The sequence below is a fragment of the Phasianus colchicus genome, chromosome Z, assembly GCF_987193195.1.
Source record: "Phasianus colchicus chromosome Z, bPhaCol1.hap1.1, whole genome shotgun sequence".
Classification (NCBI taxonomy): Eukaryota; Metazoa; Chordata; class Aves; order Galliformes; family Phasianidae; genus Phasianus; species Phasianus colchicus.
The window spans coordinates 80,253,802-80,280,801 of record NC_143476.1 but is presented as its reverse complement, the minus strand read 5'-3'; the positions used below and the strand labels follow the sequence as shown (position 1 = coordinate 80,280,801).

Here is a 27,000-nt window from a genome sequence, read left to right as displayed (position 1 = left end):
TTTGTATAGGTACCAACCTTTCACAGAATCACAGAATCACAGAATTGCCAGGGTTGGAAGGGACCTCAAGGATAATGAATCTCCAACCCCCCTGCCACACGCAGGGCCACCAACCAACCTTTGCTCAAAAGAAGAAAGGTGGAAGTAAACTGATAGCATTCTTTGCCCATCTTTGCTGACTTCTGGAAATGGCTTAGTAGTCAATGTTATTTATTATTAAGTTAGTTGAAAATGTGGCAGTTTTGTAAGATGTTTTTCCATCCTCTGGTCTATGAGTGCAGCCAGAATGCAGACCAGCCTTTCCCAGACAGAACACTATGGCAAGCCATGAGTTGTAACACACTCTCAAAACAAGATTACAGAGTGAGCAGTGGGAATTAATATCTTGGACCACCATTATCTTTCTATGTCTCTTAAGAAGAATTTTTGTTGTTCTTAGAGGGGAGGAGACAGCTATTGTAGCTGATGTTTCATGCATACCTTCTGCAGAGACATCAGGGCAACTATAGAATGAAAACTTTTTCTATAGTTACTTCATTTCTGGCTTCTGTCAGTTGCGGTATTAACCATTGTTACTAATGATCCTTGATTATTATGTATAAATAATGGTATTTCTGCAAGTAAGATTCAGATTAAAATGTTCAGTTTGATTTTTTTTTTTTTTCATTCCCCTTAAATTCCAGTTGTGTAGAATTAGAGAAAAAATATGGTCTTGTAGGGTTGGTGACAAATGCACTGAAACAGGCCCATAAACACCTATTTCTGAACTTGGTAGAATATGAGAGGGTGGAAATAAATGCCTTCTTTTGAATTTTTCAGATCACAGAATTACAGAATCACAGAATGGCCAGGGTTGGAAGGGACCGCAAGGATCATGAATCTCCAATTCCCCTGCCACATGCAGGGCCACCAACCTCCACATTTAATACTAGACCAGGCTGCCCAGGGCCCCATCCAACCTGGCCTTGAACACCTCCAAGGACGGGGCATCTACAACCTCTCTGGGCAGCCTGTTCCAGCACCTCACCACTCTCTCTGTAAAGAACTTCCTCCTGACATCCAACCTAAATCTTCCCTCCCTCAACTTAAAACCATTTCCCTTTGTCCTGCCGTTATCTACCCTTTCAAAGAGTTGATTTCCCTCCTGTTTGTAGGCTCCCTAATTTAAGTATTGTAGGGCTACAATGAGGTCACCCCAGATCTTGAAGACAGGCAGGAATTACTCTGCTGCTTCTAATTTATAATGCTAATGAGCCTATCCTGCGGCATCTTTTTATTTATTATATTCTGAGACCTTTATCTCTCTCAATTATCTTATATGTTCTTTCAAAAATATATTTTATAAGCACTTAAACAGAGCTTTTCAGTCCATGAAAATGGTGGGTGACTTCAGACATGTCTGTGAAGATTCGTATGAGTACAGTAGGATGGATTCATACCTTCACTATAAAATGGAAAAATTGAAAGTCATTGCACTAATGTCTTTCTTAAATGCAGAAACAGTTCAAACTTGGTAGATAGTCAAAGAGAAATGGGGGAAAAATTGTTGAAGGATTCTTTGTTAGTGGAAGGCTGTCTTCAGCTGTTTCAAATATTTTGATGTTTGAAATAATTTGAAATGTAATCATTATTGCTTCTTAAGAAAAAAAAAGCAATAATAAGAAGCCAGTAAGGCTTACATACATAATATTATGTATGTCTTAAACTCCTCCGTATTTAAAAGAAGTTGCACTGAACAAGCAGTTCTTCGTCAGGAATATGTAACTCTTTTTAATAAGATTAAAGAAAATAGATCTTCTAAATGAACTAATTGCTTGCATTTGCATACTGGACTTATTTCCTTCATTAGTGTTAGAAGCTGTAAAAATACAGTTAAAACAAATGTAAATGTTCGATCAGAAAAGCCCAGGTTGTCTGCTGTTATGGTGCCCTACGCTTACGGAGTCCACAAGCACAGTCAGAATGTCAGTTTACACATTCAGTATCTACCCTGCTGACATGCCTCTTATCTGACTGTCTGGACAGCCAAGTGCAGCAAATCTGAACAGCACTGTTCAAACAGGACCTGTCACATACCGTCATGGCCACTGAAGCAGAGCTTGCATGTAAGAAAGAAATTTTGTTAAAGTTTTTCTTTTCCTAACTGAAAATATTTTCTTAGAGCAGCACCTCTTGCTATCATTATTGTATAGCTTCAAAACAGAAATTATTTAGTAGGTTTATAGGTTTGGACAGGGAGAAGCAGCAAGGGGGAACTGTGTTTCTGTATTACCCTCATTCAATTTTTAAGCGTCTACAGAGCTAGAGCTGAACTTTCAAACTAAGATTCGGAAGATTTGTTGATGAGTTTTAGAAGTTTCTGTCTGCTGTATCATTCTGTATAGGGAATATTTAATTTGGCTTCCAGAATCCTTTATCCTTGAACTGGGGAGTTTTATGTAAGTAGCACAACATACTGTAATACCGATTCTCATTGTGTTGCTCCATTTCGTTTTCTGTTTTTCTTATATAGTTATTTTGGCCCTTGTAGGCTGCAGGGGATTCACCTGACCAAATATAGATGTCTACAGCTGATCCAGTCACCCTCGGCTCCCTTTCTAATAAGCAGAGAAAATAAACACATCCAGACTGTGATTTATCTCATACTAAAATAGATACCTAAAATAGGTTAGATGAAGGCCACTGTAAAATGCTGATTTATCTGCATTAACTGAAAAGTGAGGCAGTAGGGCACAGACATTTAGAGTAGACCTATAAAGTTGTAGATATCTGAAGTTTGGTGAGATAAGTCCCACTTAACATCTTCACTTCCCTCTGATGGTGTTGATTCTCTCTTACTAAACTTTTCACCTCACTTGTTCCGATCTTCTCAATTGCAAAGTTAGACAGTAGGCTACTTCTGCATTCATTTGTGTTGATTTAAGGATTTATGACCTTAGGCAATATATATTGAGAAAATCCTGCCACTCCATGGAAGAACCATGATAGATGAGATTCAAATGTAAGCTCTCCTAATAATACCTGATTTTCAAACATAACTTTCCAAACATCAGCATCTTCACCTTATGGTTACAGAACATTATCTAAATTTGAACAGACTTTTTTTTGATCAGTGAAAATACCATCAAACCTACAGTATATTCTTCAACTGTTGAAACGTGTGAAAGTCTAGAATTAGTATGTTCTCCTTCCTGTTTGCAATTAATCTCTAATTGACAGTATCTTTTTTTCCAGTGGTAAATTACCAGCACGTGGCAAATAGCTTGTGAGGAAATCATTTTTGCTTTTTTCAGCTTACAAGTGGGATGTTGACTGCGCACTGACCACAGAGATAGTATGAGTATCAGCTGTATGTTAGCATCATTCAGCAAAGATTTCTGCCCTCCGAGTATAGTTTCTGTGGTGAAAATAAATACATCTTCTCCACTTATCAGTCTGGTCTGTACTTTCATTCAGACAGTTTTCTTTTAATTAGCTGCCATGAAAGCAGACATGAATTCAGTTAACTTAGCCTAAAAGTGTGATAGCTGCAGTTTTTGTGGTGCTGCTATAGAGGAATGAAAGACTGTATCTGAAGTGAAGGGAAAGAAAAATCGAACAGGTTTATTCCAATAGTGCATTACTAATGTAGAAACACTTTTTTCTTCCTCTGGCCTGCTTGGCAGAAGAAACCATGCCAATGAACCTAAGTAAGATTGTACATTATTATGGATTATCATGAAATGCACTTCCCATGAAATGTTCCGTTTCAAACACAAATGTGTGGTATTTAACCTTAAAACTTAACTGTCTTTAGGGAAAAGAGGTTGATTCCAAAGAAAACAGTTCCTGACTGACAGGCAGTAAGACCTCCTTATGGAGGGGAAAGAAATTAAACTATCATTGTAAAATATGACCCCATCTAAATTTACTTTAAATTTTACAGTAGCAAGGAAAGAATATAGCTCCACTGAGCTGAGTGCTGCAGAAGTGTATAATGATTCCTATTTATGCCAAAAATAGGCCCTTGGAATGTTTTGGAAAATGATGAAACTTGATACCATGCCAGTCTTGCAACAAATGATGACCTCTGTACTCCAGTTATCAGTGCACGCACAGGCATACAAACGATGTCTGTTTAATAAAATTCTGCTAATAGCAAAAGATTGCCTAATATCTTGGTGTTTATTTACATATTTCTTTGCAGTTACATTTTGTTGTATGCTGGTTAAATTTTCAGCTGAAGTGCAAAAAATTAAGAAGTCTGTACTTTGTGCAGCATCAACTCATTCATGTAAAATGTTAGTAAGAGGAATGAAGGAAGACAGCAATAGAGGGAATCCTTAATTTTCTCTAGCTATCTTGCAGGAAAGTGAAGGAGGATAGGGATGAATAGTACTTTCTAGAGACAATCTTTGTACATGCTGTCCTTACTCTGTTGTGTAACAGGCAACCTTAGGTTTTCATAGGTTCATACCATACTAGTGAGTTGAAGTGACTGCCTCCACTCTTGAATGTGACAGAAAAATATTTGCAGGTGTTAGAATTAATGTTCCTGTAAAGGCCATACATACTCTTTAATAGTGGGAACTACTAAGACTTGCTGGATTTGCTTTTTTTTTCCTTGATATGCTCCGTGTTTATGTATGTTTTCCATAGTTCCTTTTTGCTTTACAATAGGAATATTGTAGGAATATTAATATATTGCAATACAATATATTAAATACTTCAGGGCTACAGAAAATATGGCATGAATTTTATGTTCTTACACAAGAACTGTTCTGCCTGTTCTGTACACTGAAGAAACTGCTCGTAATCAGACAAAAGCCAGGACTACTGGGATGGGCTGTGTAGCTGGGGAGAAGTGAGACTGACCTGTTAACGCTTGGCTTGACAGTCTCATGAAACCTTTCCTCCATGTTGGGAAAGCTTCTGTTACTGGGTGGAAAGGGGAACCATCAAGGAGCTAATGCAGGAACAGGAGGCCACAGCAGGTGTTGAGATCTCTAAATCGCAGAAAAGAGTAGGCAGTGCTCATTCCATCCTTGTTCTGTCCATGCTGTAAAACTGAATGTTTTTACTTGAAGTGAGGGCCAGGAACTGAATTTTGTCATCACTGCTGCAATCTTGAACTGTCTTTATAACCAAAGATCCAGGAGAATTCTTTCAGTCCTTGACATCAGTCTGCAGTTTTATGACCTTACCAGCCTCGTGGTTTCATCGTAGTGGTAAATTTTCCATTCCTATGCAACAAATCATTTTAATCTTTTCTTGCTGACCTTGTAAAATGCCCTCTCTGTATTGTTTACCCCTGTAGGGGTGTTAGCCCAAGTGTTCTGGACAGTTTCATTTGAGGCAATTAGCTCTTGCTTGCTGAAAAATCTGTTTCAGTTATTCTTCACTTTGCCTATTAAACACAGAAGTCTATTTCTAGGCCAGAATAAATGTTCCATTCTGTGTTACAAATAATTCCGTTTCAGGCTGCAGTACTGCATTTAGAGGCCAGTTCTGTCAAAGCAAGGGACATGCATAGTATCAGCAATGCCATTTGAATAGTTGCCTACTGAACTAGGCCTAATGGAAAATAACCTAACAGAAATATTATATGATGTAGTTTACTGCTTACCTGCACCAGCAGCTCTATTTGTGCAATACAAAGAGAAGCACACAGGTGAAAACAGACTGTAGGGGAGTATTTATAAGCCCCACATGAACTGGGGCTGCAGCTGTTTCAGAAGAAATGCAAATGGAATGGCAAACTAGGGAGAAAGCACCTTTGCCTGCCACCTTTGTACTTACGAGTTTTATGGTTAAAGATTACCACATACTATTAAGCTCTTACATTATTACAGGTAAATTTTTTATCACTGGTACTGATTTTCAAACAATATGAAATTTGAAGCTTTAGTGTAAAATAAAGTTGAAAGTATTGCTTAGGCAATTTGTTTTTTCTATTTAATGTAATGATATACTTGCTTTGAAAAATTTTACCACTAGTTTCAAGGACTAGCTAGGTATGGCTAATTTTAGGCTGTTGTTTAAGAAAGAAAATGTGTTGATCTCAAATGGAAAAAAAATATATCACTAAAGTTCCATCGATTTTTTAAAAATTCTTTTCAGTCAGTCATTATTATAGGATAATATGTTATCTGAAAATAATGACAAAGGCCTCCTCTCAATAACACCCACTGAATCTGTCCTAAATTCTTTCTCAATGTTCTGTTCACATTTTTAATATTCTCCCTACCTAACTTCATAGCATTTTTTTCTCCATCGTTTTCCAGTATTTCCCAATAGAGTCATAGAATCACCAAGGTTGGTACCAGTGCATGCTTCCGAACTTACGCATGCAGTAGATATTGTCAAAGTATTTTTGGATTGATTTCACTCAAAGATCTTAGTACTTAGATTACAGTAGAACTATCAAACAGATTTTGAATCATTGCTACTAATTATATTTTGCAAGTGATGTATATATATAAGTGCTGTATTTTAAGATAGATCAGTCTTATGATTAAACAGCTGGACAGCTCAGTCTGTGGTTAAAATCACTTTGAGGACTTTTATGTCAGGCTTGCAGGACTTCATGTTTCAAAGATATGCTGTTCAATACCTTCAGTGTTTACAGAAACCTCTTTTTTTCAGATGTTGATGATGTTTGCATAACAATACATTCTGCATTGTCTATATTTGTTATAGTAAGACAATATTTTTCATTTGCAGAGTTGAGAGATTATCTCGAATTTTATGGTTTTTGGAACCTGCATAGCTTTGTCCTTATTCAAACTCTTGAGTATTTTAAGAAACAGGTTAAGTCTTTTAGTGTTGAATCTGGAATTTAACGTAGTTAACTGAAGTTATTACTGCTGGTATTTCCTGAGCCTTGAAAGTGGAATCCACTGAATTTTTATAAAGCTGGTACTAGTAATTAGTAGTCTTTTGTTCTAGTCTTTCATAAAGCACTGTCAGACAGCTTAATTCTGTGCTCCTGTTTTACTTCTCTGAAAAAGCATGAATGAAGCCAGCTTGGTTAGTACACTTAGAGCTTTCTTTTAACTGCTGATGTCAATACTTCTGTCTTGAGCTCTTTTCTATGGGGAGGCAATTAAAACTATAGTATCACCTTGTTCATTTTGATATCCATTGTGTGACACAACTTTAAAATGATACAAACTATTCTTAAAAAGTCATTGCTTAAATTGAAATAAGGATTCAAGATAGATTCTCTTTCCATCTCAGACAAGCAGAAACTGGCAAGAAGCTGCTGGTATTTGTACCAGGTAAAAAAGCATTACCAGTAGGTCGAGGGAGACAGTTACTGCCCTATGCTCAGCTCTGGTGAGACACATTGTAGTGCTGGGTATTGTTCTGAGCTCCCTAGTACAATAGAAATGCAAATACATTACAGTGAGTTCAGCAAAGAACTGCAAAGATTATTAGATGCTTGCAGTATCTGAAAACAGAAAGGCTGACAGTGAGAGAACTGTCCATTCTGAAGAAGAGGACAGAAAGAGAAGCTTATTCATAAGCTTGATGGGGAAAATGAAGCAGATAGTTTTCAGTGATGCCCAGTGGTGGGACAAGAGGCAATAGGCATTCGAAATGAATTAGAACAAATTCCACTTAAGCATAAGAAAATGTGTATTTTTGCTGTCATGGAGGTGGTCAAGATTGAACAAGTTGCCCAGAGAGGTTACGGAGTCTCCATCCTGAAATATGTAGAATTGAACTGTGGATAACATCCATAGGTACCTATTGCAGCTGAGCATGCTCAGAGTAGGGAAGGTAAATTAGGTTATCTCCAGAGGTGTCCTTCAGCCTCATCAGCCATTCTCTGATTCCTCTAAGGGGTGCGTGCATGTACTGGACAGGCCAAGGAAACACTTGTTTTCTTAGTATGAGCACAATTATTTGCCTACAGAGCTGGAACCTTCTTTGACCTGAAATTTGATTATTTGCATTTCCAGTGATAAAGATGTCTGCCCAATTTTTCTGCATAAACATGGCAAGAAAGTTAGACATATTGATGGAGAAATACTATGTTTGGGAATCAATTATTTATGCACAGTGAAGATTCTCCTTTGCTCCTTGCTCTCAGTGTTAAATCCTGGCCTACAAAGATCCCTATGATGTATAGTTGTTCAGATTTTTTACTTCTGTAGGATTATGTGATTAGGAAAGATTATTAGGATTCAGTTTAGGAATTCAGTATTTCGTTCTTCTTAAAGTATTGCCAATTTCTAAAATAATCTGAAAATCTCTGTAAGTAGTTTTCATTATTTCTAATAAAGTAGGTTTATATGCCAGTGGCTTAATAAAATTACTTGCATGTTCAGAGCTCATATTTGTTTAGTTTTTAACAAATTATATTCTGGAGACATTTTACAGATTGAGGAGATTTATAGTGCTGCATTTTATGGCAGTTTCTTCTGCCTGGTCTGGAGCACGTGCCTTGCTGGTTTTAAGTGTGCTGTGGATGTTTGACAAGTTAGAAACTTAGCAATCCCCATCAGCGCTTAGCCACACTGTCTCAGGCTTTGTTTTTGTTGGCTGATATCCAGTACCATGCTATAAAATACATTTACTTGACAGAAGAAAGTGGAGAACCACATTAACTACAAAGTTTTAAAAGGCTGGCTAAACACATGCAATAAATATTAATAAAAGAAAAGGCCACCCACCTTTGACCTTCAAAACTTGTTATTAGCTTTGTATGTTTTAGAATTACCGTAACATTTTGAGTAATAGCATTACATAACAGTATGAAATAATCTCTTACTTAAATAAAGCAACTTATTAAGAACTCTGCATTGATTATTTTGCTATCTTGTTGCAAGGATTATGGAGATACTGCATTGCCAGAATTTTACTTTATGTTTCAGAGTTATCTGTAAAAAACATTGTCGCCATTTAGTTTCTCAAAATAGATAAGCCAGGTTTATTTGTACTTTAAAGTAAATGGGAAGATATAGCATTGTATGTGTTTGTATGCAATTGGGTAGGATATTTTGTAGAGGAACTATTGTAAAGAAAGATTATGCAAACTTTTTTTCTCAACTTTTTTCTTTTAGAGAAGTGCAGCAAGGAGAATAATAGGTTTTAAAAAGTCATCTTTCAACTTATAGTAGAATGAAGATCTAATTCATGTTGGCTGAATGGGCTTCACATTTTCATTTTAGAATTTTTTGTCAAATGCCTTGTAACATTCAAAAAGAGGGAATGGGGGGATGTGGACCAAACTAGACATAGGAAGGAATATGAAATACCAAGAGCAATTCACCATTCGAAAGAGATTCAAAAGAGCTGCTATGTAACCATTGTCTTCTAGGTTAAATGTTTATCCCCTCTCAAGATAAAGGGCTATATTTTACTTGCACTCCTAATTATGTTTTAGCTTTTTTAGTGTTATTTCTCTTTGTAGTACATTAGTGGTTCCCATTTTTTTGAATGTGCTGTATTATCACAGAATCGCAGGGGTTGGAAGGGACCTCAAGAGATCATTGAGTCCAAGCCCTCAATGGTAGAGGGCTTGGAGTCAGTGCTAAAGCAGCTACTCTGCAATAGGTCTCTCACGTAGGTATCCAGACGAGTCTTGAGTATCTCCCTAGAAGGAGACTCCAAAGCCTCTCTGGGCAGCCTATTCCAGTGCTACCTCACCCCTACCTGATGAGGTAGAAGTTCTTCCACATGTTTGTATAGAACATCATGTATTCAAGTTATAGGCCATTACTCCTTGTCCTGTCATTGCACACCATCGAAAAGAGACTGACCTCATCCATTTGTTTCCCACTTCTCCTTAGGTATTGGTAAATATTAGTCAGATCCCCCCTCAGTCTCTTTCCCAGACTGTACAGACCCAAATCACTCAGCTTTTCCTCATACAGGAAATGCTCCAGGCCTTTATCATCTTTGTGGCCCTCCGCTGGAGTCCTTCTAGGAGATCCCTGTCTTTTTTGAACTGGGGAGCACAGAACTGGACACAGTATTCTACATGTGGTCTCAGTAGGGCAGAGTAGAGGGGAAAGATCACCTCCCTTGACCTGCTAGCGATGATGTTTTTAATGCACCCCAGGATTGTGTAAAAGTAAAATTAAAAAAATAGAGGTATTTTAATGATAAATGGATGCAGATTGTTGAATATTGAATTATTAACTCATTTTGAGTAGAGTCTTTTTTTTTTTTAATTTGTAAAAGTTGACATGGAAAGTTTATGGGAAAAATGACTAGAAAAATCAGCATTATTAAGTGAAATACTAATACAGAATCACAGGATCATGGAATCCTTAGAGTTGGAAGGGACCTTTAAAGGTCATCTGGTCCAACTCCCCTGCACTGAACATGGTGATGCATCCTGCTAGCTTTGGATGCATTTATTACATGGATGAAAAAATATTATGAAGACATCAGTCTTGGACGGTATCTCTTTCAGCTCTTACTGTCTCTTGAAAATAGTTAATGTGTTGGGTTTTTTTTCTCTTTCAACTAGATGCACATGCTTTTTTTGTTAGTGTTAAGATGTTTTGTGAATAGTGACCACTTAAGTCAGGCTAGTCTTGCAGACTTGCTGTGTTGATTGAGTATAGTGATTAGTCACATGGAGAACTGTGCTGTATTTTTAAAGCAACAGTACTTTTAATATCTGAAAATGAGTTTCTGTGCAGATCAGAAGGATGACAGAGCTGTGAGACATGGGCTTCAAATACCAAGTTTTCCTGGGTGTTCTAGAAGAAAAAAGAATCAAAAGTGAAAATTAGCCACTCTGCAGTCTGCGGTCAGTGAGTGAGAGGTCAACACTGTATGAGAAAGCTTTAGTGTGAGGAGAAAAACACATAAAGTAAAGAAGAGGGTGGAAGAATTAAGAATTATAAAGAAAAATGCAAGTGTCATGACAGCCTACACTGCTATATCTGAAGCACTTCATTGTTCTCTTTCAAATCCCCCTTCAATTTCGTATTTTCATCATGCCCACAAAGACTGTGGAGCAGTAAGCCTGTGGAAACCACTGGTTTTCTCATTGCTACTCATTTGTACTTCCTTCCAGCCTGCATCCATATGTTGTCACTCCTTTTACATTGTGTTCAATTCTGGAGAAGAACTTCTATTCATTCATGTCTTCAAATTTGTTTTTACTACAATGTAGGATCAGCTATTTGAACATATGAGTATCAATGTTAAAATCTAAGTGAATGACTGGCATTTAATATGTTGCTTTATTTCAGAGTGTTGTGCGTTGCCTTTGGCATCCAAAGCTGAACCAGATCATGGTTGGTACAGGTAATGGACTGGCTAAAGTATACTATGATCCTGTTAAAAGCCAGAGGTACGTAATAGTGATTAACTGTTGAGAACTTCTTACTCCCTTGGATTTAGCTTGATTCTGTGATTACATTAGGAGATGAGAAAAAAATATTTAGTAGTGTTTGTTTTGCATGGTTTTACTTATTTAGTTACAGTAAAGAAGAAAAAAGAAAAAATCAGAAACTTCTTTTTCAAAAGCTGTTCATTTTCCTCCAGAATCTTAGTGATGCTGTATGGTGACAGTTCTACCTGAATTTACAAACACATGCATTTTGAAATGGTGAGAAATGTGCTGTAAGAATAACCAGCCTTTCATTTCACAAAATCATAGGACCATCTAGATTGGAAAAGACCTCTAAGATCATCAGGTCTAACCATCAGCTCATCACCACCATATTGATTAAATCACATCCCTAAGTGTCACATCTTCAAGTTTCTTGAACACCTCCAGGGATGGTGACTCCACCACTTCCCTGGGCAACATGTTCCAAAGCAGTATCATTCTTTCAGAGGAAAGATTTTTCCTACTATCCAACCTAAAACTCCCCTGGTGCAACTTGAGACCATTACCTCAAGTTGAGCAGTTGAAGGCTGCTGATATGGTGTTATTGAAAGATTGCTTATTGTGATTAGTCTTTTTGATGTCATATTTCATTTCATTTTTGCAATAAAAACGTTGTTCAGAAGTATAAGCCTAAACTTCAGAGTATGTGAAGTAGTGGTGGAAGGCCTAATTTAAAACCTCATCTCCACCACCCCCTCCTGTCACATGTGGATTTTGCCTGCCTGCATCTAATGAAAGGTGGTAGTGATTAATCAGAAGGTGATTTGTCAATCTAGAATGAATAGAAGAGGATTTAACTAGTCTATAAATACTTCAGCAATTACCTTGCTTTTACCATCTGGGTTGGCTGAAGAACTTCCTTCCTTATCAGCAGGGGAAAAATGTGTGTTTCATATATTCTGAGTGGTATGACTATTGTTACAGTAAAGAGTTTAGTTCCCTTATATGCCCTCATCTTTGTTTCACTAGCATGCAGAAACATTCTCTGTTGCAGTTCAGAATTCCAAGATACTTACAATGACCTGGACTCTTGAGTATGAAGTTAAATTCTTGTATGTAAGATTGGCAGAAAGAAGTGTTATTTTTCTGTTTCTTATCAATTTAGAGGAGAGAAGGAAATTATGTAATCATTGTTTGGACCTCTCTATAGACAACGTTTATCCCAGATGTAGCCCCAAGTCTCTTGTACACACACAGCAAAAATCTGAGCTCAATTTTGTACCCTTTTGGTTCCTGGTAGATAACAGTAATAAGAAAAGTACCACCAGTTAAAATTAGTCTTGTTGTTCTGATCTGAAACAGAAACTACATCTTTTTATCCCCCTTCACATCTTCGTGGGCATACCAAGATATACACAGTCATGTGTGTTCAAAGTGCCATATGATTTAGTGGGGAATATGTTGTAAAAATATGTTGAATAGTGAATAATATCCATAATAATAATATGTTGAATAAGTGAATATGTTGTGCTTGAATAAAAAATGGTTTCTGTTTGATATAAACAGACCAACTGTGCTGCTCTGTGTTTTCTTCCAGGGGAGCAAAATTATGTGTGGTCAAAACAAAAAGGAAAGAGAGACAAGCAGAGACTCTTACACAGGATTACATTATAACACGTAAGGAATTTATACATCTTTTTATCTGAGCATCCTTAACTCCTTCTCAGATATTATTTTATTTGCAGATGATTTAGGATTTAGTTTTGTATTTTTCCTTATTAAAAACCTGCAGTCATTTCTTAATCTTCGGGTGCTTCATCAAATTTATTTGTAGCCCTGCAAATCTGGAAAGGGATGTATCTGGTATGACCTGTAAAGATGGTGGTGTGTTCTAGGTTGTGGTGCATTTGAAAAGACAACTGCCTTAAAAAGTTGGAGTGACCTTTTATAAGGATTTTGTATTTAAATTAAAAAAAAAAAAAAAAAAAAAAAAAAAAGATTAAGATCCAAGATTATTTTCATCCTTTCTTGAATCTTCTATTTTACATAAGTAAATTGCTGAGTATGCCTTTTGCCACTTGGTAACATGAACAAGTGCCAGTGGCAAAATCATATTATGTGAGGGATTGCTCTTAAGCAAATTCCTATTGATCTTTCAAGATTTGGAACTTGCCTAGTAGTATATGGGTTTTTAAATAGTTAAAATGTCTTTCCAGCATTAGGAGTTATACTTCTGTCATACGACTCACTGGTGGCCTTAGAAATTGTTATTGTTACTGTGAAAATTTTAATGACCTGCTTTTTCCCAAGGGCAAATTTTACCAGGAGATTAGGAGTCTGAGCGATTTTGGCCCTCCCTGTTAGCACCACCCTATGCAGTGTTTCCTCAACTGAAGTGACAGCAGTCCCATGACTCTGCTATCCTATTTCTTTTCTTCTTCTATTCCCATGGTGTTTGGATCCAGCTGTGCTTACCGGTAATCTTGGTCTTAGAAATAGCTGAAACCACTGTTATTGAACTGTTGGCAGCAAAATAAACGATATTTAGAATGGGAAAGTATGGGAAGTCTTGGTGACTAGGCCCATATCAAAGACATTTTGGTTCTCGATTCCCATTTCAGGTACTTTCCAGCCATAGCTGTCTCCTACTTCACTGCTGCAGGTGTGCAGCTCCAGTTCTTGGACTGCTGTGGGTAAAGGAACAGCTTATCAAGATCGTAGGTCTCCTCTGAGTGCCATTCTCACTTGATCCTTAGTACAGCCTTGATTATATCAACACTATCTGTTCTCTAAAAATTGTCTGTGTGCTGTTAAAGTTTATATTACGAAGAGTGATATATTTTCCTTTAAATTCTGCTTAAAATTCAATAGAACTTGTGAATCTTCCACATCATTTTGAAATTATGTAAGGATATTTTCATATAAAACAAAGTAGTAAAAATACTTGTGAACAGGTAGTGAACTGGTTTACAAATTTGCTTTTTTGTATTTTTAAATTTGTTGTATATTTATGAAACTTTTCAGAGGTTATATGTGTCTCTTCTGGAACTGGTGGAACTGGGAAGAGCTGGCAATCTCAGAAATCCTTTTCAAAGTGAACTAGCTGCATTTTCCTCCTTGTGTTTTTTTGTTTGTTTATTTTTAATTGTAGCTGCTTCTTAATCTCAAAATTGCCTATAATACCTACTTGAAAAGCAAGAATGTTTTTGGAGAATTGTATATTACTTTCAAAATGTAGGAATATGCAGCTTGAGTTTCCCTTGGACAGACTTGACTCCTCAGATGCTCTATGCAAACCAATCAAATTCATTGCTTTGAAATGCCAGTAACAATTTGCTGTAATCCATCATGAAATCTGTAAAAAAAAACAACCCTTAAGATTATTCCAAAAGTTCTACTGCTGTTTCGTATGACTGACTTTTCATTGTTTAATAAATTTAGCAGGCTTCTGGAAGTGAACTGGAAAAGAGGGACCTAATAATCTGATAGGTCTCTGGATGCTGCTTTCCTTTTTATATTATTAAATGTAGAGCTAATTTCCCTACATTTAAGGTCTTGTTTATTTGGATTTTTGTCTTTTTTGAGTCTTTTGACTCCAACACATTTTGGGAAACACCAGCTATCCACACACTGGATGTGAAAGCTAAGCCTCACCATGAGAAAACTATGTCCCTTGACATTGTGTTCCTCTTCTGCTGTTGAGTGTAGTTTTTCTGAGCAGACTGAAATAGCATACATGTAAACTACAGTGACTGAAGATGTTGCAATTTTCTGAAGAAAGAGAATTTTTTAAATCATGATAATTCATCCAAACTCTCCAGTATTCTTCCAACCTTGATTAGTGCAGTAATTTAAGAAAAAAATGAGCATGACTTTGTATGCAGAAGCATCATGGTTCATCGAGGGGATTCCTTTTCTTTCTTAGATCCAAAAGTGCGTCTAGAGTTTTCATGCTGCTGGATTACTGGAAACGTGTAGAAAAATTGAAAGTTCAGAAAAAAAGGGAACCAAATGATCGCAATGCTAATGTTGCGAACTGAATGTCAGAGGAATAAATCATGTATACATAAATGATGCAATCAGTATTTCACATGAAATACTGGTGCCTGAAGGCACCCTGGAAAATCTTCCTTGTTTAAAAAATTCAAAATTTAAAGTGAAAAAAGCCTCCAGAATGCAACTCATTGCTTGGGTGACTGCTTCTGCCACGTTTGATGTTGTACGAGCAAATCGCAGTCTTCATCATCTTATTAAGATGGTAAAAAGATAATGGAATTTCTAACATTTTTTATTCTTCAAACTTTGACTTTTCAGCTCATGCACTTCCAATGTTCCGTGAACCACGACAGCGAAGCACCAGGAAGCAGCTGGAGAAGGATAGGCTGGACCCAATGAAATCTCACAAACCAGAACCTCCAGTAGCAGGACCAGGTAATCTACACATAAACACTTCATACTGTCCTATGCCAAAAAGGCTGTCTTGTTTGAGTTCTGAGTTTCTTGAGTGAGATCACGTAGCATTTGCAGGACAGCTTGGGGATCAGCCCTAGCCAGTATGGGTTCATGAAAGGCAGGTCCTGCTTAACCAATCTGATCTCCTTCTGTTATCGAGTGACCCGCCTGGTGGATGAGGGAAAGGCTGTTTATTTAGTCTACCTAGACTTCAGCAAAGCCTTTGACACTGTCTCCCACAGTATTCTCCTGCAGAAGCTGGCAGCCCGTGGCTCGGACAGGTACACTCTTGGCTGGGTAAGGAACTGGCTGGAGAGCCGGCCCAGAGAGTGGTGGTGAATGGAGTTAAATCCAGCTGGTGACCGGTCACGAGTGGTGTTCCCCAGGGGCCGGTGCTGGGGCCTGTCCTCTTCAATATCTTTATTGATGAGCTAGATGAGGGCATTGAGTGCACCCTCAGTAAGTCTGCAGATGACACCAAGTTGGCTGGAAATGTCGATCTGCCTTACAGAGAGACTTGGACAGACTGAATAACTGGGCTGAAGTCAATGGGATGAGCTTCAACAAGACCAAGTGCTGGATCCTCCACTTTGGCCACAGTAACCCCAGGCAGAGCTACAGGCTTGAGAAGATTGTGTAGAGGAAATGGACCTGGGAGTATTGATTGATGCTCAGCTGAACATGAGCCAGCAGTGTGCCCAAGTGGCCAAGAAGACCAATGGCATCTTGGCTTGTATCAGAAATAGTGTTGCTAGCAGAAGCAAAGAAGTGATCATCCCTCTGTACTCAGCTACATGTTGACTAGTGTGTTCAGTTTGAGGCCTCTCACTACAAGAAAGGCATAGAGGCCCTGGAGCATGTTCAGAGAAGGGCAGTGAAGCTGATGGGAGGTTTGGAGTGCAAGTCTTGTGAGGAGTGGCTGAGAAAACTGGGATTGTTTAGTCTGGAAGAGGCTCAGGGGAGACCTTATCCCTCTCTACAGCTACCTGAGAGGGTGTTGTGGTGAAGTGAGGGTCAGCTTCTTCTGCATAAGTAGCAATTTGAATAGAGGGAATGGTGTCAAGTTGCGGCAGAGGAGATTCAGGTTGGATGTTAGGAAAAACTTCTTATCTAAAAGAGTGGTCAGGCACTGGAACAGGCTCCCCAGGGAGGTAATGGAGTCACCATCCCTGGAGGTGTTTAAGAAATGTTTAGGTGTTATAATAAGGGACATGATTTGTGATGAAATGTTGGTTATAGGTGGATGATCGGACTGGATATTCTTGAGGGAAGGTCTTTTCCAATCTTGCTGATTCTATGAATCCATAGTTCTGTGATTCTAAGCTTGTTTGGATTTGAATTCAAACATTTCTAGTGAGGGACTGCTGTATGGGTGGGCAGCATCCAGTAATGTAAGACATTGCTCTTTGATTGGAGTACTTAACTTAAAATAAATTGATAATCACAATTACTTACTTTGTGTAATCAGTAGAACATTTAAGTGAACACAGTTCTGAATTAAGCTCCTACTGTAATCTTACCTAGCTTCTTCATATCAGATCACTGTTGGAGATATTATCTGTTTATCTACTTCTTGAATGTTTTTCTATAAAATACTAATTTCTCTTTTTTTATTGCTATAGGCCGTGGTGGCCGTGTTGGAACTCATGGAGGTACCTTGTCGTCATACATAGTCAAGAATATTGCACTGGATAAGACAGATGATAGCAATCCTCGAGAGGCTATTTTACGTCATGCAAAGGAAGCAGAGGAGAATCCATACTGGGTTGCTCCAGCATATGCTAAGTAAGGAAGCAATTAAAAGTACAAGTAATATTTCTGGAGACCAGTGGGACTTCGGTAAAAATAGAAGACACATTTTTAACAGTATACTTTGCCTTTTCTGGCTTATTGCCATTAATAGGTAAACCAAGACTATATCATGCTCTTACATGTGAATAAGAGCTTCCATGAGTTTAAATTACTAAAATTTGATATTTCCATTTTTAAAATTTGCCTGGTAGTGCTAGGAAATAATTTTAAAGCTTTCTGAATTCACAAGTCTTCTACAAGTAAACATCAGAAACTGATTTTAAAACTTGCCTTTTGGTAAGTTACTGTCCCACTGACAAGAGTCCGGCATGGTAGTTTCCAGTCTGCTCTCTGGCCCTGACGGAGTTTTAGATTAAACCTTCAGAAATATTTGCTTGGTGGTATGACAGTGTATTTTAAACAGTTTCTTAGATGTCATTGATTACTTGGATTTTTCATGCATTGGATTAACTTGGTTTGAGAGGTACATAAGTATTAAAAATCACACTGAGAATTGCACTCAATTTAAACTGTATATATGGGGGTGGTACTTGTCCACTTTACACTGAAAGCTGCAATATTCTTTAGTGATTTCTATCAAATATTTATTTATTTTCTAAGAATTAGTACAATTCAAACCATTTAAAAATAAAATTTTGATAGTATAAAAATACTCAGTAAATAAATGCATTTGATACTAAGGAGCAGAAAATGCCACTTAAAAATTACAAATATTTTAACATTTTGTTATTGTCACTGCTGCTGTTTTTTTTTTTTTTTTTTTGCACAAAGTAATCTGCCTAGTATAAATAGTATCTTCAAAATTATTAGGGAAAGGTTGTGAAAAGATGAAATAGGCTTCACAGAATTGGCAGAGCCAGTAACAGATTGGATTTTTTTTATTAGCAGCTCATTGTTTTATCTCCTAGGCAGTATTATCATTTGTACTTTACTTACTGTACTTATTATTTCTGTAGCTCCTTAATGAAAAAATATCACATCTTCCCAGAAACTCTGAATGTAATAATGTAACATCTTTCTATCAGAGACACGTATTTCCTAATTTGACCCTTAATACCTTTTCCAAAGGAGTTAGAGAACATTAGTACCCACTCTGGCTTTGACTAAATAATTAATAAGTATGGTGTTGCTCTGAAGTACATCAAATCAGTGCATTCTATAATACCATCCTTGTATGAAGTCAAAGAAAGAAATGTTTGAAAGGCTAATTCTGTAACAGTTGTAATGCCAACTGTTGATTTTTAATTGCTTGAGGGTTCATGTTTCCTAGGGATGAAATTTACTTTGAATGTGTGGGTACCTGTTTTTATTTAGAATGTGCAACTATTTGTTCTCAGCAGTAAACACAATCACTCATTCCATCAGGTAGATACCTCATTGTATTTTTGGCTAAGCAACTTCATTGATTTTATATTGAGTTTCACCTCCGACACCTGCATTGTAGTCGACATGAAAGTTTTAAAACATAGCTGTATTACAGAAGGCTTACTGTGTCAGGTGGGTGGATCTCATTATGGTTTCTTGTTAAAAGATGTAGCTGCAGGGGAAGAAGAGAGCTGGCTGAGAAATAGGGAGGATGCAAGTCCAGACTGCTATTAACTTACACACCAGAAGGTGATACGTATGTGGGGGAGTTGGGCTGCAGCCAGCAGCATGCTGCCTTGACAGTTTTGTCAGTTGATAAATCTCATGCCAAGGAAATTGCAGCTATCCTTGCTTCAGAATCTTGACTTCAAGATGTACCCCATGCAAAGAGCTTTTTAAACCTTCATTCTTATTGTTCTTTGTAATTACTATTTATTATTATTTATATACAGTTATAACAAATGCAAAAAATTTACAATTGTTTTATGTTCTTAACTTTCAGAAACGGAGCTCTATGTTAGCAGCTGCAAACCAATGGCAGTCATAGATTCATTAGCTGCTTACCTGCATGCATGCATAATACAGAGGGTTGTATTATAATACATTCAATATGTGACTTTATGGGTAATGCACATTTACCTGGCATAAAGCATTTTACAGACCTTCTTATCAGATATGTATTCTATTAAAGTACAAGTTTACAGTCGATGTAAATTATCACAAAATACTGTATTGTTTTTCCCCAGAGACCCTGTTACAATCAGGGTTCATAATAGTAAGCAGTATACAAACTTAGAGGAACTGTCTCCTTTAGTTAGGACTAGTGCTTCTTTTATAGCACAGGATACATTTGAGAGTTAGGAAAGGTGATATCCTGATGTGTATTTAAAATGATGTGCTGCCTTGGGACCTTGGAAACACACAATCAGTGTGAACACAGTGTTTCATTTTTTCAGTGGTTTTCATTCTTTTCACTACTTTATTTCTTTGCTATCGGTTTTTCCACATTTCTGTGTTAATTTTAATTTAAATGTGGTGTAAAAATATTCACTTCTGATAGCTCTTGTTTGATAAGGCTGTTATTTTCGTTGTCTCATAGATGGTTATTCGCCTACAGTCTTCAATTTTCCTTCTTGGGAAGATGTCTAAGGAATAGATATTTGTTTTCTTTAGAGGTTGCTACAAAGTAATGTTAGTCAAAGAAGTTTTTATAGGCTGTCTGATTGTGATGCCAGAGTTAAGAGTTCTTCTGGTCTGAATTTTAAGTGAGTAGGTCATTCTCAGCCAGATAACATTTAAGACAATTAATTTCTTTAATTGTGTTTTCACTTTAGAAAATTTGTTTAATACCTATGGCATAACTTTTGCTGTTATTGTATACATTGTATATAGAATAATTCCTTCTTTTTAAAGGTGCCTAATCTGTTCTTGAAGCTAAATATTAGCATTATTTATCACTTGAATTTATTTTCAAGCTTGTTATTATTAACATTGGCCTTTCTGTTTGTCTTATAATTTGAGCCAGAAAAGGAGAGAAAATACATGAATGGCAAAAGGGTGGGTGAAAATAACACATGCTGCTGAGAGGATAATGCTAGGGAATAATAGTAAGTACAAATGGAATCAGAAGATGACATATCACATAAGGCCAATGTGAATAAAGTGTCAGAAGAGATGAGAACAACAGCAGGAAAAGTCTGGATGGAATTTTTATTTTTTTTTTTAAGAGTAAAACAAAAAACGAAACAAAATTTAAAAAAACCCTGAGATTTTTTTTGGGGGGAAAAAGCTTGTTTGAGACCTTGGCATGAGTTTTTCCATTGGAGTGAATGGAAAGGAAGGACAGATTGAAGATTTCAACTAAAGAACGACAGGAAAAGAACTTGAGGCATCAGTTGTAAATGTTTGAAAATTACATTCTTTGTGAGCTGTTTGTTTTAACACAGCTGTACAGAGATACTGTAAGGACTTCAGATGTCCCTCTGAAGGATCAGTATAAATTACTACGCATTGTAGCTGAGGGGCTAATCAGGCCCAGATGTATCTTTCTTCTGTACTGTAGGGAAGATCAGAAATTTCCCTCTGCATCAACATAGACCACAGGTCTTAGAAAACATCTTACATTACAGAGTTGTTGCTCCTATTTGGCTGTCTTTGTCATTGCTGCTTGCCATAGGCAAAACGAAATAGTCTAACTGGTTTTTATTGTTATTTACTGTTTTTTTCCTAAATAGCATTATAAGTGTGTGAAGTGTTAGTCATATTGTGGATCATGTACTATCCTTAACTGAAAAAGCAGAAGTGAACAGAATGTTTTAGAACAGTGATTTTGCTGACACGTTGGTATGTTTAAGCTAAATCTTTCTGGGAGGTTGTTAACCTCCAGAAGAGAGAAGTCACTGAGAACAGTCTGACTACTTCTTGAGGAAAGGAATACAAAGGTGCCTGATGTTTAAAGGTTCTTGCCTGCCTGAAAGTAACTTGTTTGACATTATTCTGTTTTTCAAGCATGCTTGACCTTTAAATTTGTTTCAGTGCAAAATAAACTCTAATTTTAAAAGTTACTGTGACAGAAGTAACATGCTGTGATATGCAATTGTCTTTTTCAGCTGGTTTAGCTGTAGCAGTATTTTTTTTTAACTGCAACTTTGTAAATCACAGATGTCAATGAGCTACTTTTACAACATCTGTAAAAAGCAACTAAGTAAGACAACACATAACCAGAGGGATTGTAGTGACTCTAGAGAGGTCTATGTGAACGCTGGATGTTTTTCTTTTAAGTTTCTGCAGAGCTGAATGCTTTGCAAAACAGTGAAGCAAAAAGGAGTCTAGGAAGTCTACAGAAAGTCATACTAACAAATCTAGTAAGAATAGTCTTAGTTTGTTTTCCTGTTTTTGATTACAGCCTTTTGATGTAACTGACAATAGGAACGCCTTTATCAGTGTATGAGATACTAGTTTCTTCTGACAGTCATGTGGAATTACATGATCGTAGAATAATGTACGTAGGAAGGGACCTCTGGAGATCATCTAGTCCAACCACCTACTTAAAACTTTCTCACTTAGATTAGGTTATTCTGGTCCAATTACATCAGGTTTCTCAAGAATGTACGCAGTTGGGATTGAATATCCTCATGGATGGAGGTTCAGCAACCTTTCTGGGCAGTTCGTTCTACCATTTGACCACCCTCATAATAAAAGAAAATAAAATTACTTGTATCTATTATTTTCCATGTTCCACATGTTCTGCTGTCCCTTGTCTTATAGCTGCAGCTTCAAGAAGATTCTTACTCCATCTTCTCTGTAGCCTCTCATGATGTCGCGATGTAGCTGTAGGTAATTTAACAGCAGAATACCTTTTTAGCCTTCTGTGCTAAGACTGAAGACACACTTTGCTCAGATTCTTCTCTTGTATGGTATATTCCAGTCCCCTAACTGTCTTGGTAGTATATTTCCATTGTAACCAGTCTGATGGCCACCACTGTCTCTTATGCTATAGAGCCTATAAGTAGCTATACTAATTCAGATGTCATTTCACAAATGCTGAATAAAGAGGAATTTTATGGAATCTCTTATGATTTTCTCTGTTAAGATAGTCAGGGACAGTATGCTTTGCTAAAACTGTGCCAGTTGTTCCTTATCACCTTATTGGAGTTCTTGCACCTAGAAATGGCTTCCATGAGGATTTGTTTCATAGCTTTCTCAGGGTGAAAGGTTAAGTAGACTGACCTGTAGTTCTCCCAAAACTTCCTTTTGCCTGATATGAAAATGAATAACTTGCCCTTGTCAGTCATCAAGACCCTGTTCTGATGACCATGACTTCTTGAAGATGAAGAGATGTGGTAGAATCCCCATCAAAGGAGGTTTTCAAAACATGATAGCACTGGCTGCTAAATAATCTCATCTAGGCTTGCTTTTCCCAGAAAATGTTGAACCTGATGTTTTGAGGTCCTTTCCAACCTAGTCTGTTCTGTGTTTGATTTTGTAGCTCTCAGGGACAAAGATAAATAAAATTGATAAGAGAGTTGATGGAGAAAAAGAACACAGCTTTCCAAAATATTATCTTGTTCTCAAAAATGAAATCATTTTGAAGTAGCAAACCTGTTTTGATAATTTTTATATAAATAATAATCATGCAGCAAGCTCCTATATACTGGCAATCTCCAGTGCAGTCAGTAAGGAAAACAATGTGTGTTTAAATTAAATAGTCACTATTGATAATTGTGTAAGAAAGAGTGTTTTCTGTGCTTACACCTTTAAATCAGGCAGGTGTTATAAGTATCCCAGTTGCTGCTGTAAAACCTGTGGAAGTTGAATGGCTTACATTGCAGCTGAGCTGAGGCTACAGCCATTTCATGCTAATTTTTAAAAATGAGATAGCAAGCAGACCTGATTTCCTCCGTATGTATTTTTTTGAGACAGTTACCGCTGGATTATGCTACAGTCTCCCCCTTTGGCCACATTTTTATTGGAGTCTGAGTACCTTACTGGCGTTTCCTGACATCTGTAACTATTCACAGTGCCTCTTCCATCAGAGAAATTGCATAGCTTCTGATGTTCATTTTACAAGTGGAAGTTTCTGATAAAAATTGTGAGTGTTGAAATTTCATGGTCAGAAATGATTGATTTGCATTTGATTAATTGTGTCTTACTAACAGACATCTCAGTTCTGGTACCTTTAGTACCTAAGTTTGGGTACCTTTCGTTTGATTATTGTGATAAAAGGAAGATACATTTCTAAAATGTGCTAAATAAGCTATCATCAACAGGTTTTGAAAAAATGAGAGAGACAGAAGATTCCATGCATTCTGTTTCTTAAGCAGACAATGGCATCCAGTATTTGTGCCAATGAAGCCTTCATCCCCTTTGGCTGTTTTGGAATCAATGGTGATTAAAAAAAAAAAAATCCTCTTTCAGTGATTGGTTAAGAACAATTTATGTAACTATTTTCTGATGAGAGTTTACTTACATTTCTGTTTTCCATGGAGAGCAGAATGACTCATCTAACTAGTTTAGGTCTTCATAAGCATTCAAGGTCTGCTAATGTGTAATGAGGCATACAGCCTGCACCAGGGGACTATGTACTAATCGAGAGTTCCTCTATAGGACCATCTCTGGAACATCCTCGGCCTTTTGGCTGAGATCAAGTGTAGTGTAGTATCCTTTGGAAGACAGAGAAGGAGGCAGGCCAATAGAAAGATTCCATGTATACAGAAAATCATCTTTCACCACTACCTATCTTATGCTGTATATTTAACAACTGAAGAATCCTGTTCTTTATTGGCCAGTGTCTTGCTATTACTCTTCAAAGTCAGTTGAATTACACCTGTTGTGTCAGTAAGGCAGTTAGGGTGAATTTCATGCATTTTGTTGAGTTTGCCAAATAACAACTGTTGTAACAATAGTGCTTTGCATCCTCAAACTGCTGTGAAGACATTAGTTAATACACTAGTGAGCTGATGACTGCCTTGGATGTGTTGTGTGTTTTGTCATGTAATTATGTAATGAGAAGTTGAGCACAGCCAACTTCAGAAATCTGTTAGTTTCAGCTAGACATTAATTGTGCAAAGAATTAGGTTGGAAGTGGGTGCCATGCAGTAATTAAAGTGTAAAACACGGGAACTGAATGTCCAAACGGTTTTTTGAAATGCTGCTTGATACTGTGTTCATTTTAAAAGTAATTAATAATTATTTTTACAACATGTAAGTGTTATTTAAAATACAGGTAAACATTGGAGGAATAGATACCATCAGGCTTGACTGTAGGATACACTGTGTTCTCATATGTAGATCATTAGTTTTATTATGTTACAGTAGTGCTGGATAAAGTCTCTAAGGAGAAGCTGTTTTTTTCATGCACAAACTCAGCCAGAAACCATGCTGTTCTGTTTTTGCTCACTGGCTCCTGTAATACTACAGAGTATCAAAATGGAGGTTTCTTTTTCTGAATAACGGGATGAGACCTGAAGCTTCGTTTTTCTAGATTATGTTAAATTGACTTGTTCTTCTCATCTATCATAATTTTACTTATGGGACACACAGATAATGATTATGAGCTGATGAGAATATACTTGCAGAAGATACGTGCTTATTACCTTGCTCTCCATACTTTGCCCAAGAGCTGTGCCTTCAGCTCTTCTTAAAAAATCAGTTGATGAGTTTGCTTTTTCAGTTTTTGTGTGTGTGTGTGTGAGAATGAAAACCAGCCAACTTTAGGATGCTTTTTTTTAAAGGATGTCATTTGTGTCTAATGTATGTCTAATACAGTTCCTGATAAATAATTGTAGTTTGACTTAATATTTTCTTCTAATAATATTCTTCTTAATGTTTTCTAGAACACAACCAAAAACAGTTTTTGCAGAAGTGGAACCAGAAGATGATGAAACAGACAAGCCAGAATGGAAAAAACGTAAAATTTGAGGAATTTGGTGTAAAGAATAATGAAGAAGAAATAAACTGTAGCATTTTTCTTTGTTTTGTGTAGTGGATCAAAATTTGAAAGCATAAATTACTTCACTTTGTAAGTCTTGCTGCAGTGCGAAAGGAATTGTATTATAATGGATTGTCATATCACATCTGAATTCTGTAATAAAGAATGAAGTGTGTGGTGCAAAGGAGAACTCTTCCCAATTTCTTAATGTTTTGATGTTCTAATGTTTTGATTTAAGTAAAAAATACTCCTCTTAATAATTTTTAATAGAACTGTAGTGACTTCCTTATTTTGCCGAGTGCTTTTTTTTTTTATTGCAAACTTTACTAATGCTGTGTCACAACAGTGTTCAATGATTTTAAATATATAAATAAAATATACTTTTTATTTTTACTAGTAAGGTCTAATGTTACCACAAATAAACCAAACTTACATTTTTATTTCTCATTTTTCACATGCGTGAAATAATCCACTAGAAAATTTTTCTGGTGTTTATTCTTACATAAATTGCATCCCTGTTATGTATGTGTGGTGTCCCACACCAGTGTTTTGTATGGCTTTCATTTTTCAAAAATGTGAAATAGGAATAGACAACCATATGTTATGCTGCATTAAAAACACTGTAAGTTTGTTGCCTAGCTGATTTTTTTCAGGCCCTCCTACCTCTATTAGTGTGTATTCATTAGTACAGGATAGAGCTGAGCTGTGTTTTTATGGTGAGCATTTTATATATTAATGTATACAGATAGAGAGGTGGATATTGTTGTATGCCTGAATTATGTATACCTTAGCTCACACTCTCTGAAAACTGATCCTATCCTTTATAAAGTGTAGGCGTTTTTTAAGTGTGTGTTCAGCATTAACACAGAATTGCTGAATGTGAAGGACAGATTTAAAACTAATGTGCTTTAGAGAACCTGGATTAGTTTTAGACGTTCATGCAGTAATATACAATACAGTAAGTATTGTGATTACAATAGTATGGAAAATAACAAGTGCTCTGCATTTCTACTAAGACACGGAGCAGTAGACATCATATAGAATCAAGCTTTCTTGATTATGAATAGATTCTGAAAGCGCAATTTAAGGCTATATTTAGCAAGCACTTCATCACCTTCCTAACTCAGAGCATGTGGTCCTGATATTGTCAGCGGAGCTTAGATATTTTTTTAAAAAGCATTGTATGATTTTCAAGCTTATCTTTTTCTCATATTATTTTTATGCATTAGAGAAAAGTAAGCTTGACCTCAAAGAGTATCATGAGCACTGGTAACATTCCCAAAAGGAAATATTTTCACTGCTTTCACTTGGTGTAGTGTTTTGATAATAGTGGAACCACATTAGATAATCCACAACTTGTCCTTGTCCCTTGTAAAAAAATGTTTCAGTTCATATTTATCTAGAATAGCAAATAAATGCTTAGTTTACAGCTACAGATGTGATATGCAGAATGATGGGCTTAATATCCGGGTAAGCATTAAATGGAGGAGGAAAAAGAAGTGCTAGATGAAGAGCAGCTGTTAGAGCTGCTAAAGGCCTTCCTGTGCAACGCCCCCCTCAGCAATTAAACAACATGGTTTCATTCAAGGCTATTTTAAATCTTTTTATTTTCATACATATAATGTAGTAGAAGATAAAATATTACCAATTTCTCTTTAAT

At 36.7% G+C, this 27,000-nt stretch overlaps 1 protein-coding gene across 1 annotated transcript in view; it reads left to right on the top strand.

Annotated features, from left to right (window-relative positions):
• The window catches only part of WDR70 (WD repeat domain 70), a 138,865-nt gene extending 111,865 nt beyond the window's left edge, over positions 1–27,000 (top strand). Inside the window, exons 14-18 of the mRNA XM_031594528.2 lie at positions 11,199–11,299; positions 12,879–12,958; positions 15,596–15,712; positions 17,356–17,518; positions 25,246–27,000. Coding sequence (XP_031450388.2) covers positions 11,199–11,299; positions 12,879–12,958; positions 15,596–15,712; positions 17,356–17,518; positions 25,246–25,330 — 546 coding nt within the window. The 3' untranslated portion in view covers positions 25,331–27,000. The remainder of the gene's footprint in view (positions 1–11,198; positions 11,300–12,878; positions 12,959–15,595; positions 15,713–17,355; positions 17,519–25,245) is intronic.